Source organism: Aythya marila (assembly GCF_965140915.1).
Source record: "Aythya marila genome assembly, chromosome: 4".
NCBI classification, from domain to species: Eukaryota; Metazoa; Chordata; class Aves; order Anseriformes; family Anatidae; genus Aythya; species Aythya marila.
Window position 1 is genome coordinate 11,807,398 of NC_139045.1, and position 14,910 is coordinate 11,822,307.

The window sequence follows — 14,910 nt, forward strand, 5'->3', positions numbered from 1 at the left end:
AGCAGACCAATGGCCAGCCAGTGTCTGAGCAATGGCTACTCTGGTTTTCAACAGCTACAGGTTTTATTTCTTAGCATTATTTTGTGCTGTGATTTTAGCACATGTCTGGGAGAGGCCACCAAAGCTGCAGCATCACTCAGGGCCTGCCCGGCTGGTTAAGCATGGGGCAGCATTGCCACAGCTGCGGCAGGGTTTTCCCATGCTGCATCTTAGCCCAGTGGCAGTATGCTGCACTGCTCTCCTGGTGGCATTGGCAGTGCCCACCCTGGCTGTGGCAGTGGCACCGGCAGTGGTTTGGGGGGCTGCAGGCCCTGCTGCTGTCAGGCTGCCTGCTGGGCTGGGTGCAGGATGCCCGAGGGTGCTGCTGGCTTCTGTTTGCTTTACCTGATGCATTTACCTGATGCCTTACCTTGTGCACAGGAGCCTTAGAATAGGCTTGTTTATACCCCACAGGGTAACAGGCTCCTTTCTGTCATCCTCCAAGTGTCTTTCTGTGAGCCCCAGGGGCCTCTGAGTGCCCTTCAGCTTGACCCAGGGCCATCTGATTGCCCTTTGGCTCGGCGGAGATGCCTCTGAACTCCCCTCTGTTCCACAAAAAAACTGCAAGTCTCTTTTCATGTTCAGCGATGGTATCCAAGTGCCTTTCAGTTCAAAGCAGGTGAATCTAATTGCTTTCCCGTGTGCCCAGGCACCTCTGATTTCCTACCAGGTCAACCCAGGAATTTTCCCATGTGTATATGTGGCAAGGTTTTGGCCAGTGGCGGGTCCCTTTTCAAGCTGACTATTGCTGGCTCTTATCTAACATGTGGCAGCTTCTGGTCTCCTCTCACAGAGGCCAGCCATGCAGCCCCACTTGCTACCAAAATTTTGCCGCTTAAACCCAATGTCTTGTCATGGTTCCCCACAGGAACCACGTCTTCCTGTTCATTCCAGTTCTTCATAGTACCATTCCACGTGCATCTTGCCCCCTCCACCAAAAGGACCTGTCCCTTCTGGTACCTGTGGCCCCAGGTGAAAATATGTTGCCTATGGTGAAGTGGGCAGGAGGCAGCTGAGGGGATGTCTGCGGACAGTCATGTGGTCTTTTAATGATTACCTAATGACCTTGAGGGGTGGAGGGATGTGAGGGGAGTGGGGCCTCCTGGGTGCCAGGTTCCCCCCCGCACATCGGACCTTGCTCTTTGCCCTGTCCCTCCTCCTGGCCCCTTGCCTTTTGGGCCCAGCTTGGGCGAGTATAAAAGAGGCACGGGGGGGTGGGAGGGACCAGGAGACCCTGAAGCCCGAAGGGGAACTGAGGCGCTCACACAGGTGAGAGTGAGGGATACATATGGGACCAAAGTTTCTGCGGGAGGGAACCACAAGGAACCCAAGCATCCAGTGGGACAGCAGGATTATGGCAGGGATCCAGGTGTCCGAGCACAGGGGCAATTGAGAGGGGATCCATATGTCCAGGGGGGTGTTCCATAGGAGACCCAGACACTTGTGGGGTGCAGGACTGTAGGGGACCTAGTGCTGGTGGGGTGTTCTGTAAGGGACCGAGGGGTCTGGATGGGATCTACAGATGACCCAGGTGTCCAGGGGACTTCTGTAGTGGACCCTGGAGTCTGATGGGGGCTTCCTCATGCATTTGGAGGGGATCTATAAGGGACCTGGCTGTCTGGGAGTGAAATCCACAAGGGACTCAGGTGTCCGGGGTGGGTTTTTCACTCATGGCTCCTGCAGTCCCAATGGCCCTGACCCTACTTACCACAGGTACTCATGGCGAGCTGGACGCTATGCGTGGTTCTGGTGCTGGCATTAGTGGCAGGGTCAGTGGGTGAGACCCGCTATGAGAAGTTCCTGCGGCAGCACGTGGACCATCCCCGGACACTCGGGCTCACGGGGCACCGCTACTGCCAGGTCATGCTGGCACGACGGCAAGTGACGGCCTCAGGGCGGCCTTGCAAGCCCTCCAACACCTTCGTGCACGCCCCGCCTGCGGACCTGGTAGCCACCTGCAAGAACCCTGCTGATGCTATGGGGATCCACAGCACCTCAACGCCCATGGGCATCACAGCCTGCCGCCTGCGGGGTGGGGACACCCGGCCCCCTTGCAACTACCGGGCCCGGCAGCTCCAGCACCACGTGCGTGTTGCCTGCCTGGATGGGTTGCCCGTGCACCTTGCTGGCACCCATGCATCCCCCGATGAGGCCTGATGTGTGGGGAGGTGGATTCCCCCTTGCTTCTGGCAGGGGCTGTTTTAGGGGCTGTTTTTACAATAAAGGTGGTGTCACAGGCCTGGGCTCCAGCATCAGCTTGTGGGGGGACCCTGGGACCCTACTCCCCTCTGGGTACCCTTTGGGTACCTCTGACCCCATCCAGGGTGGTTATGGCCACCCTAGGTGCCCCCATAAACCCTTGTATTCTCCCAATCTCCTGGATGCACCCTCTAGGTGTCTCTCACCCCTACGGTACCCTATAGACTGCCCACCATGTTCTCTGCCCCCTACCAGGTGTTTCACAACTTCCCATGAAAGGGGCTGGAAAGCAGCCCTAGACCTTTATTCCCCACCACTCATTGCTGTGCATGGCCCCCGGAGCTGCATACCTTTTGTCTCAAAATCTCTGTGGTCAGTCTGAGGGGAACCAGATCAGAGTTTAGTCTCCAGTGGGATCAGTCTCTTCATACAAGTGACGTGGCTGAGCTCAAGAGCTGCAAGACTCGGTCTGTGGAAATTTCATTTAATTTAATAATTTATTTTCATAAGCTTTTCATTACTGGTTTGGGTATTGAGAAACAAAGAAGATATAAAACAATTACACTAGCACTTATGGTAATGTCTTCCCAACGCTCAACCTCAGGCCAACACCTCTCCTCCCTCCTTGCTACTCTCTACTTTGCTTTTTGCTGTATGTTACCATCCCTGCCTTCTTTCTGAGGGATGGCAGGCAATTCAGAAGGCTGGAATTAGGGCATAAGGGTTTATTTTCTGATTCTCTTTGCTTCTTCTTGCTTCTCTGCTCTAACACAACTTTCTCGGTGTCCTGCAGTCTCTTTGGGGCAATTCCTGTTCTGGTGTGGGTTGCACCTGGTCTGTAATCCCTTTGTGTTCATACCTGTTCTGACATTGCTTCCTCCAAGGGCAGCAGAGCCTTTGAGTAAATATGTGCTCATACATGGGTCACCCATGGGCTGCAGTTCCCTTGGAGCTGTATCTCCTTTGGTATAGCTTCCTCCATGGGCCTAGTCCTGGTTTCAAGCTCTAGTTTCAGCTGGAGCCTGTGCCATGAATATCAGAAGAGGACTTGGTGAGTCAGGCACATAGAGCTGGGGGCAGACAGGCCTCCTGCTCCTGCTGCCCATGGCCACCTTGGTTCCTTTTTCCCTGGCTTGGTGGAGAAGTTGGATGAAGTTGGCCTGGAAAACTGGCACCTCCAGCATCTCTTCTGTCCACAGGTTTGCTTGGCTAGGGTGGAGCCGGCTATCCTTCCCTCCTGATTCCTCTGTCCCAGTGCCATCTCCATGGGCTTCAGGGCAGGCTGCAGCAGTTTGTCTCCATAGCTGGAGTAGAGAAGGGAGAGTGACAGGGGGTCTCTCTACCTCTACAAGCTCTGACTTAAAGCAAAACTGCTGGTGCCTGGCCTCTGGAGCACAGGGTGAGTCCACCATCACGGCAAGCCCCTGCTTCATGGGGTTACCAACTATCACTGATTAATGGGGCTGAAAACAAGATAGCTGCAACCACCCATCCAAAGACATCAGCATTGGGAAGGGCAGCACGAAAGAGGGGGACACAAGTACCAGAGCCACCCAGGACCCTCCGTGCAAGGAGTCTCCAAATAAATCCACTGGCTCTAACTGTTTTACTCAAGAGAGCATGGTGGGAGACGACCAATGCTGCTCTGGGACTGGAAGTAGGGAACCTGAGTAGCTAAAACACCAGGTGGTGGAGTTTTAATGAGCTTTGAGAGACCTCAACACTTGAACCTCAAAACCATCTGGGAGAAGAGAGGCTGGGACATATGTTGCATCCCTTCCAGGTCTCACTGGGTTGCTGGGAGAGGTGCTGGAGGTGGGCTGCCTGTGTGGCCAGTGCCCTTACTTAGTGGGGCACTTCTCTGCGGTCCTAAGACCTTGGGCTTTTCTTTTTTTCTTTTTTATTTTCTCTCTCTCTCTCTCTTTTTTTTTTTTTTTTTTTTTTTTTTTTAAACCCAATTCCTCTTTGGAAGACTGCAAATACATTGTTCAGAGCATTACTGACTTTTCCCAGTGTTTACTGCCAGCATGCCTTTTTGTATCTCTTCGCTGGTCAGCGACAGCTTCCCTTGAATTTCCAGTAGTAAAGCGCTTAAACTGGTGCAACAGACAACTTGTAGTGGCAACTTGGAGCTACAAACTTTCCTCTTTGAGGAATACCAGCTCCCCTGACTGGAAAAATAACTGCAGAGATCACATCAACCCTCCTGTTGGGAGCAGTCCATTAGCAGGCTGGATGGCGGAACATGGTGATAAAAGCAAAATTTATTGTTCAGGTCAAAGTGATGCAATACCTATATGAAAAATTATGTGTCTAATGACCACAGCCAGAGACCTACTTGTCTTGCAACCACAGAGAAGCCAGAGTCACAGTTACGAACCTGAAACAGAAAAGCACTTGTCTGTCTGGAAGAGCTACTTCTAAAGATCAAGCAGAGTCAGTGAATCCTGTAATATGGAAGACAGACAGAAGAAAAATCAGGGATGGATGAGGAAATGTTTAATAAGGCCTGGGTTTTCTCCTGTTTGTCTCCCACAGTACAGGACTGTACAGGTCTATCCATTAGTTATTGCTTCAAGGGGAAAGGTATCATGAGCTCCGTTGATGTCTCACTGAGAAAAAAAATCAAAAACATACCTCAAGGAAATCCACAATTACCTTTCCTTACTGATATTCTAGGAGAGCTGATGCTACAGATCTTTGGAAACTTTAAAGGCAGGGTTGGTTGTTTTCCCTCTGCCAATAAGAGGCCTGACTTAGTAAAAAGGAACTGAGGAGAAGAGAATTTGTGTGGGGCCCTATGAAGCACCAGAGGCTCTGTAACCCCAGATTTGCAGCTATAAATAGCCCAGTCTCATGTAATTTCAGCTCAGTCTTCTCTGTGTACTGTGATGGATTTATGTATTGATTTTGCTTTCATGGCCAGAATGGGCCTCTGGACCACCTCTATTAGATGCTATTTTACATGTCAAAAGTGTATTGAGGAACATGTTCAGCCTAACACATCCACTGAATGCCCTAGCAAAGCACAGAGCCACTGTACTAGCACTCTGGGAAGTATGGAACTGCAAAATATTTGCAAAAGTGAAAGTAAGCAGACTGTAGATGCTGAGCCAACAGGCTTTATAAAGGTACAGGGCTGTCCGTGCTTCAGAAGTTACTCAGGAACTTAAAGCTGCTGAGATGTTTGCAGTCACAGCTGTACATTAAAACAGTGTATAAGAGCACTGAGGCAGCCTTTTAAATGCTTCCCACTGGCTACTCTCAAATTCAATTTGCACACAAACACATTTTTGCTATTGCCAGCAGGAGGAAGAAATGACAGGCCTTGCAAAGCCAGTAATAGCAGCACCACTATGCATAGACTTTGGCCTAGCACCTGGTCGAGGTCCAAAAGTCGAGACAACGTGAACGTGACTGACAGTTTGCTTTGCACTGGAGGACACCAAACTTCAGCCACAGGCCAGCAAGAGCATTTACTCAGGGTTCATCAGGCAGGTCTTTCTCAATCATTTCAGATAAATCCACCTGTCCCAATCGGACTTTCACTTCACGAAAGGTAGAAAAATTACTGTGACTGCACGAGCCTTTTTCAGAGCATATGCACAGCAGCTTAAAAGTGCCGACACGGAAAATGGGTCAAAAAAACGCCACTTGAGGGCAGCACTGCTCCATCAAATAGTACTGCTCAGAACTCGAACTGCTGCTTTAGGAAATGACCCCAGACGTGCCCTTTGGCAATTTTATACTCAGAATATATCCATCCAGTTTTAAGCAAAGCTTTCAAGGATCCATTTTCCTTGAAGCTGAAGAAACTGTGTGAGGGTTTAAATCTTGACTGAAAAGGGGTTCCACATGGGTAGGGAGTGCCAGTGTACCCCTCAGGCACTCCAAGCACTTGGTACCTCAGAATAAATGCCTGCACATCTTCAAGAAGAGTTACAGAAGTACTGCTGAACAGAGCACACAGCAAGGTGAGAGGAGCCTCAGAGAGGAAACTACAAGATGTGTGTTGCAGAATTAAAGTGCATGATGATATTGCAGGACTTACCATCAAACACAGAAGACCTGAACTCTGGGAGAAAACAGATTTGAGGCAACATCTTGCCTAATGCATAACAGATGAGCCTGCAGATTCTTCCAGTTTACTGGCAAACACTAAATGACTGCAAAATTAGCTGATGACTTTCTTTCTTCCCTCTCTCCCGCAAAATCTTGTTGATCTAAAAGTAGTATGAAAGATACTTTAGCAGCTTACTGATTTAATGATACTGTATATTTTTAGTATTATTTTTCACTGGTTTCTTTTAAATACCTTGCAGCCATCTGGAACCACAGCACGGTTAGTTACACGCTACCCTGCTCAACATCAGCAGCAAGACTGACTTATTTATAGAAGGCACCACTGTGCTTATCACATTCCCAGAAAACAAAAGCAGTGGAGCCATCCCTATACTGAACAGGAGCAGAGAGAAAGATCTTACACGAGCTGTCCGACTTATTTATAGCCTGACGCAATGACTGACACTGTGAGTTGTGGTTAGTTTGCAAGTAAACCGAATATACTTAGTCTTGCTAAAGTTTCTGTGTGCATGCAGCAAGCAGATCGCATGCCTATGCTGTTCCATGAGCTACTCTGGCTGAAAAAAAAAAAAAAGAGGTATCAAGGGGGTTTGGTTCAGTTTGGTTGTTGTTGTAGTTCTGTTTTTGTAACGCCTCCTGCAGATGTCAATGAAAATGAGTACAGAGCATCCATTAGTATATCTTGATGTGTGCACAAGCAAAAGTTTTCTTGGAACCACTCGTTCTAACACACAGACACAAAAGAAAAAAAAAAAAATGATAGGCTTCTCTAGCAGTCCACACAGCATTGCTTGTGTACCCAGTGGTGTCAGGTGGAAACAGCAGCACTCACGCAAAATGTGCAGCAAGGAACTGGACTAACAGAACCTGAATTCTGCAGCGTACCTCATCAAGGTCACTTTTGTTGCAGAGTATAATAGTCATTTGCTTTCCAGACCTTAGTTCCTCAAGTCTGCAATTTGTTGTGAAACTGGACAGAGTATGTGTTTAACTTGGAAAGCTTTCACACCAAAAAATGGTCAAAAGGCTATGCCACTGTGCAAAGTTAAAGAAATTGCTAAGCATGCAAGCATACGGCATAGTATAAATATGATTCATCCTGTGAACCTGCTGCCAAGACTGAACATCCCAGTGCTGCTCTATGGAAAGTCCTTCCACTTGCCTGGTTCCTCCTCCACAGCCAAGGCTGGGTACCAGCTTTCTCAGAGACGGTCCTCCTTCCATTAAAGTCTGAACCACTATTTCACGAAGACCCTCAAGGTCCTTCTCCTTGCACCAAATATCCCTAGAGTCATCGCCTCCACTTTGTGTCTCCCTTTCCTGAGCAGCTGTTGTATTTTGTTGTTGTTGTTGTTGTTATTGTTTTCTCTTTTCTATTCAAGTACACCAGACAACACAGTAGACCTGAAGGAAAACGTTTTCAAGGCAAAAAAACAATCACCACTTCAGAAAGTCCATTTATACAGCACAGTCTGGAAACAATGTATTCACAGTGTGTCTTAGCCTCCTTTTATGCAGAAGACAGCCACCACCAAACCCTTCCTTAGCATCTGGGACTCTGGATAAACCCACTTCATTAACAGTCACATCGAGCTGAGTGTGAGGGCCAGGCTATTTGCTCAGTGGTGCAGGCCATTCAAAAAGATGGGTTTTACCCAGGCTCAGACCAGACTATTGAATCTTCTCCGATTTCCCTAACTTCAGACTAAGTCTCTATTGACCAGATGTCCCTGTACACCTAGAGCCAGGCAGCAGGAGTCACCAGCCAGAGGGACCTAGCTCAAAGCTACATCACCAAGGGGCAGAGAGATTTCTCAGACCTCTCTGACTGGGGTCATGGCTACAGTAAGAGACTTCGTCACTATCCTTAAACTTCTGGGGTTCAGCCCTTTTTCCAGGAAGACAAAAATATCTTTACCACGAGCAACAACGGGCCATTTACAGGCAGCAGACAGCAAATCTGTAATGGCAACAAGTAGCAAAAAGCCAGTAAGGGACCAGTCCCTGCAAACAAAGATTTTTTGCATTTTTCTGTTTTAATAAAACCTTGCATTTATTTTTTAATTCCTTTCTTATTTAGGCACTTTCATGTTCTGCTTATCACAGCCGAATGTGAAGTCCCAAGGTTTCTAGTTGATTCTGCTTTTTAACGATGCCGGGAGACAGAAACTATCATCTTGTTTTGTGGGTGGGAAAATCCAGGCTGCCCAAGGTCACAAAGAAACATGGAGACAGGAGCTCAGTCCAAGCTTCCTAAACCTTATATTTTTTTAATAACATTCCTTCCTATTTATGTGCTTTTCTCTAGGATAAAGACTAAACCCACTGCTCTGACTTTTTTATTTAAAATGTATACATATATACTTTGCCTTTGATTCTTATCTTTCATTTTGCTGCGTGTCCTGCAAACTAATATATGTGTATCACATATATATCTTAAATATGTATAAGATCAGTATATGACACATTACAACAGGCCACCAAAACTGTTCCTGAAGCAGCACTATACTCCACTAAGAAAGCAGGTATGAACTTTGGGAGTACCAGCCCAGGAATAGTGTCTGAGTCATATCTGCCCAGATGTCATGCCCACAGTTTGCTCTGACACTGCTCATCCCACTTTCTGTCAAATAATTAATTCCTCAGGCAGGAACAGGGCTGTTGCTTGTGTAGTACATACAAATGAAGCAAATAAAGCTCTCTCACAGGTTTCTCTCTGGCTCACATGCTCACTTTAAGATCACACTTCCACGGCCCAGCAGCTAACATTATAAAATAAGCAGCATGAGCTGTGCATCACATTTCCAATGTTACTGTGGAAATTCATTTCTGCTTCTTGAAAAGCAATGACATATTTTCAGAACCATAGCAGCGAATTGCTTAAATAGGCACTGCAAAGACCTTGAAAAATATTTACACAGCAAAGTTAGTGCTGGGCTCCATGAATTCGGCAGGATGAGTCCTGTGAAACCAGGCTGTTGCTGCATGCCATGCATGCCGGGAGTGGCGCGGAGAGAAGTTTTTTCCATTGCTATCACATATGAACTGCAAATATTTAATGTCTTCCTCTTAAAATATACCTTACAAGCACCAGTTCTCCTGCAGTTTTCACTCTGAGTCATTGTTTCCATCAGGTTTTGCTCCCTGCCTTCTTATAACCATTCCAACCAATATGGTAGGCTTGCCAACATCATGGTGACTTGAAAAGCTCTGTGAAGAGTAGAAACATTTGTAAAAGTTTTAAAATTAAAATTTCTTTTTTTTTTTTTTTTTTGAGAACAGATTTTTTCTGTAACATTAGGCAAAAATTTTGCTCTTTTTTACTGAAAAACAGTATTTTTAAATATTTTTAATCATTCGTCCAAGGAAGGCAAAAACCTTTCTTCTGCCTCTCTAATAAGTAATTTTTTTTTTCATACAGAGGGAAATTCCATGGCATTTCTCTTCACAATCACACTGTTCATATGCCTAAAATAAAGCAGATATCAATGGAATAAAACAAAAACCAAAACCAAAGAAATAAAAACAAGCATGAGCTTTCCATTTGAATTCACTTTCTTACCTGTATCTCACAAAGAAAAATGAAGAACAAAGTCCTGTAGACTGACTGACTTTGTTTTTGTGGGCTTTTTTTTTTTTTTTTTTTTTTTTTTTTTTGTGGTCTGTTTTCCTACCAACTACCACTAGTGGCATTTTGAGAGCAATAGCAACTGTCTTCAGATCACCCTAGAGCTCAGTCTTCAAATCACCTTTCAGGTCTGACAAAAAGAGGAAATTTTGCTTTTCTACACAACACATTTCTGAACCAATGTGCAGTTTAACAGCAACAGCTGATTTCTGTGATCTCAAGTATGTCTATGATTCTGTTTTTCATCTTCTCAAAGAAAAAAACATTCAGGAAGAATAGAACTATTTCGTTATGTCTGGTAAGTGAAAAGGCCCTGTGGCTCAGGCTGAGTACTGGGGCTGATGGGTTCACCCTGCCCTGGCCTTTTGCAGAGGTGCCAGAGCCCATCTTCTCTCTGTCACCAGGAATTTAAACAGTAGGAGATCCCTACCACCACCACGACAAGCAAGGCCAGAGATGGGAAAGAGCCACAGCTTTCCATGAAGGACTGAGCTGAGATGAGGCCAAGCCTCTCTTGTACCTGGGGATTTTGCTCTGAAGGGCATCCCAGCATGACACATTTGGCAGCTCAAGGAGGCTCACATCTAAGTGCTCACTCTCACTGCCTGCAAAGCACATGGTAACGGCACAGGCATCTGGCAGAGCAAATAGCCAACCCCTAACTTTTTCCACCTGCTCACAAACCTTGGGAGAGAGGTGCTGCAAGGAGCCAGCACTGACGAATGCAAAAACCACGCACCTCCTCCTGCAGATACCTCTGTTTCCTTGGCTCTGCTCTGTTGTTTTTTTTTTGCTGTCTGTGACGTGGTCCTTGCCAGATATAAAGCAGAGACAGAGGAGCCCTTGGCTCAGCCCGTTTTCCAGGTGTCAGAGGCAGCCAGAGAAGCAAGGTGCTCAATGCGCTGGGCGGACCTGCTCATCCTTCTCCCTGCAGCCTGGTACCAGCTGGCAGCGTTCCCCTTCGCTGCGCTCTTCCACCAGCTCTGTGCCTCGGGGCAGCTCTCTCCAACTGCTCGGTACGTGGTTGCCACCTCTGCTGCTGCGACAAGGGCAGGTTGTGTCTGTGGGTGCTTTCTGGGTCTCTCCTAGCCAGAAATGCAGTGGGACGCAAGGTAGCGATTCCCTGCTGATGCGGGTATGGACGTGAGCTGTCCCGCTCCCCTCTTTGTGCAGTGGGGCCCGTTCAGGGTGGTTAAGGCTCAAACAGCCAGGCCAGACTCTCCTGTTGAAAGAGGTGGTTTTAGGGGTGTACTGGGATGAGTGCATGGGCAAAGGGAGCAGGGAGGGAATGGGGACTGCCTCTGGCGTGACAAAGATAGGGGCCAGGCAGGGACTGCGATACCCAACCTAGTCCCCCCCGTCCCTGCCTTGCAGCTATGGCAGTAGCTTGGGTATAGCTTGCCTCAGACTACACCCTACCACCATCACCAGGGCTGGCACCTCAAGCGCCAGTTTCCCCAAAAAGCCAGTCAGAGGGCATCTGGTCTCTTCTAGGTACACACTCCTCCTCGCTGGAGGATGTCTCCTTGCAGTCACAGCCATGGGCAGCTATGCCGCGTTGCTCCTTATCCCCGCTGCTGCCTCTGTGCTCGTCCTCCTCTCCGCCAGCCCAGCTCACGTCCACACCTGGGTCTTTGGCCTCCAGATGTGCTGGCAGACCCTCTGCCACCTGGGCCTGGGCAGCTTGGTGCTGGAGTCAGGGGATGCCAGGTAACCTTCCAGCCCTGCCTCCCTCCCTTTACACCTTCCCAGACATTTTGGACGGGTGGAAGCACACCCAGGCCAAGCTGGTTGGTCTCCCCTTGCCCCCCAGCTGCATCCCTGCTGATGGCAGTGGGGAGGTGGGAGGGACAGCATTGATGCCCACACACTCCTTCCAAGGCACCCTCAGCTTTCTCCCCGCTGCTTTCTCCTTTCAGGCCAGCTGTTGCACTCTCTGCCATCATGCTGCTCACCCAAAAAGCAACATCTCTGGCCCTGGACGTCCACGAAGGGACCGTTCTGCTCCAGACAGGCCAGGGGCTTTTGCAGCAAGCCTTGCCTCTCTCCAGCTACCTGCTCTATTTCCCAGCCCTCCTCGGAGGCCCCCTGCAGCCCTTCAGCAGCTTTCGGGTCCAAGCCGAGTCCCTGGGGGCTGTCCCCCTGCCCCTGGAGGCTGCTGGATGGAGGTGCCTTGGGGCGCTGGCACTGCAGGGGCTGCGTGTGGGGCTGGAGGGCTGCCTGCCCCGGGTACGGGGCTGCTCCGTCCTGGCCACCCTGTGCCACGCGTGGATGCGAGCCCTGCTCTTCAGGCTGGCCTACTACACGCAGTGGGTGCTGGACGAGGCCCTCCTCGAGGTGGCAGGTTTTGGGCTGGAGGAAGGGCAGGGAGACCTTTCAGGCCGTGAGCTGTGGGTGCTGGAGACCACGCACCGCCTGGCTGTCTTCACCCGCACCTGGAACAGGAGCACGTCCCGCTGGCTGCGGAGGCTGGTCTTCCAGCGCTGCCCAGCCCAGCCGCTCCTCGCCACTTTCGCCTTCTCCGCCTGGTGGCATGGCCTCCGGCCCGGCCACGTCTTTGGTTTCCTGTGCTGGGCCGTCATGGTGGAGGCCGACTACCGCATCCATCCCTTCCTCAGCGCCTGGGCCACCTCCCGTGTCGCAAAGCTCCTCTACCGTGGCACGACCTGGGTCTTCACGCAGCTCATTGTCGCCTACGTCCTGGATGCCGTGGAGGCTGAGAGCTTGTCTGCACTCTGCCTGCTCTGGACTTCTTACAAGAGTATCCTTCCCCTCTCTTACGGTGTTGTGCTGCTGCTGCTGCTTTCCAAAAAGGCAAAGCAGAACTGAGCCTGTCCTGCACTACCTTGAGTGGATGGCTAGGGGATGTCCCTGTACACGTGAGCATGCAGTGATAATAGCTATTGGTCAAGTGACCTCCAGAGACCCAAGACTGTCTTTTACTCCTGGGATATCCCCAGCTTTGAGGGAAGCACTGAAGCAAAGTATAGATGTCACCAACCTAGACAAAAGAGCTCCCAGCAGCACTGCTTGCCCCGCATTTGTCTTGGGGCTTTGGGTCTCAGCCTCATTTCATGTGGAAAGCATGCAACCTCCCTGCCAAACTCATCAGTGCTGCAAATACCCAAGCAGCAGTACGAGTGAGAGGCATGAGTCTGCGGTGCTTCTCCAGCAGTCGCCCCTTGACACTCTTCCCGTGGCACATGAACCCCAAGCTTTGTCCCAGCTGGATGTCTTCTGCAGTCCCCCTGAGTGGGTGGCATGCTTGGCCCCCAAGGTGTAAGGTCAGGGAACACGGATGATCCATCCCCTCAGCCACCTCTGCAGGGGATCCTGGGCACGTGGGCAAATAGAGTTGGGGTCTACTGCCCAGGGCATGCTGAGGACAGCATGGGCAGAGCGGGGAAATAAGCCAGCAAGGCCCTCAGACTTGGCTGTGACATTCAGCTAGGGCTTGAGGGTTGCTTTCCCCACAACAGCTGCACAACGCTCTTCTTGAGTCCAAGCACTGACCTAGGACCCAAAAGCCTGAGACTCTTTAGGCACGGGTACCAGAGGGGAAGATATCAGGAAGCCATGGAGCTAGGAGCTTTTGTTTACATGAAAGCATGAAGCCACCCACCCAATCTCAATATAACATAGCTGGAAATGCTACAAGACTATAGCTGGTCCCTAATCCATGGGGGATACTGCTGCAAGGTACCAGGACCACCAACACCTGAACCAGTCTCAATCCAGTTGTCCCAGTTGTTATTTTCCAGCTGGCATTACGATTGGATTGGTCACGGTCAGACCCCATCTCCTTCGGTGTTAGTCCTGCAGAGCTGCCTACAACTTGTTCCCTACATCCATGCTTTAAAACTGAGTCATCTCTTCATCTTACCTCTGCAAAACGTGCTGGGCTCCTTCAGACAGGCTCTCCGGCTGTTCAATCACTCCCCTGGCCAACGTGAGACCACATGCAGCCGGCTGCAGCCAGAGATCCCAGCAAAGCGTGCGGGATGGTCCACAGGACAGTGGCTCCCAAGCCAGAAGGCTCATGCTGCCCGTGTTGGAGGGAAATGTACACAAGAGACAGGGCACAAGAAAGGCTGTGTATAAAAAATCCCTGACAGTAGCGGCTGGAGTCATTCCACATTCTTGCAGCAGGCAGGGACGTGCACAGCTTCCTCCCTAAGGGGACTAGGGGAAATTCATTGCAAACGGGTGCCCAGCCAAGAAACCATTCCCTCCCATCAGCAGCAAATGCAGCCAAACAGATTAAAAATCCAGGTGAGAAGCCTGGAAAAGATTCACAGAAAGCATGCAAAGTGTCAAAAATCCTGGGGAATTAAAATTCCCACAAGAGAGCAGGCTGGAGCTGGAGGTGAATGAAGGTTGGAGGAGAGTGCTCATGACTTTCTCCCCATTTTCAGCTGGGATGGGGGTAGCTCAGATGGTGATGTCCTTCCTCAGCAAAGCTGATGCTGGGTTCCCTCCATGAGCCCCAAATCGACTCCTCCAAGTGCTGCACAACCCATCCCAGCAGCAGGGCAGCTCGCTTCTGCCTCATATTGAGATGGAAGGGCATAAAGGCAGCCCACAACCTGCCTGAAAAGTCAGCAGCAACACGGCCCCTCCACCAAGCCAGGTGGCTGTTGCATGTCCCCATGGAGAGAAAGGGGATGGAGGGAGCTAGGCCAGCTTCTCCCTCTTCCCTTGTGCTATATCTTTTGAAAGAACATGTTCACAATGCAAGCAGCTCTCCCTCTGCATTTCTAATGCACCAGCACAGTGCAGCAGCAGCACCAGCCTCCCACAGGCCACCTAATCTTTTGATAAAGGGGTTAAACACATGCTACGCACAAGGGACAGGTGAGTTACCACCAGGTGAAGGGGATAAGCTGGGTGGATGGGGAAAGCAGAGCAGCCTGCCCCCGACTTTCTTCCTCGGGGGCCTTGGAGGTGAATTGGGGATTTTC

At 49.9% G+C, this 14,910-nt stretch overlaps 2 protein-coding genes across 2 annotated transcripts; both read left to right on the forward strand.

Moving 5' to 3' along the window:
- Positions 1 to 1,270: 1,270 nt before the first annotated feature.
- On the forward strand, positions 1,271 to 2,277 carry LOC309877674 (ribonuclease CL2). Its single transcript, XM_082759301.1, has 2 exons — positions 1,271 to 1,308; positions 1,753 to 2,277. Exon 2 carries the CDS (start codon positions 1,759 to 1,761, stop codon positions 2,194 to 2,196), a length of 438 nt encoding a protein of 145 aa, XP_082615427.1. The 5' UTR covers positions 1,271 to 1,308; positions 1,753 to 1,758; the 3' UTR covers positions 2,197 to 2,277.
- An 8,569-nt stretch (positions 2,278 to 10,846) lies between these two features.
- Positions 10,847 to 12,778, forward strand: MBOAT4 (membrane bound ghrelin O-acyltransferase MBOAT4; the record flags this gene model as incomplete). The annotated part of the gene is made up of 3 exons (XM_082758617.1): positions 10,847 to 10,965; positions 11,444 to 11,659; positions 11,869 to 12,778. 3 exons carry the CDS (start codon positions 10,847 to 10,849, stop codon positions 12,776 to 12,778), a joined length of 1,245 nt encoding a protein of 414 aa, XP_082614743.1.
- Positions 12,779 to 14,910: the final 2,132 nt, after the last annotated feature.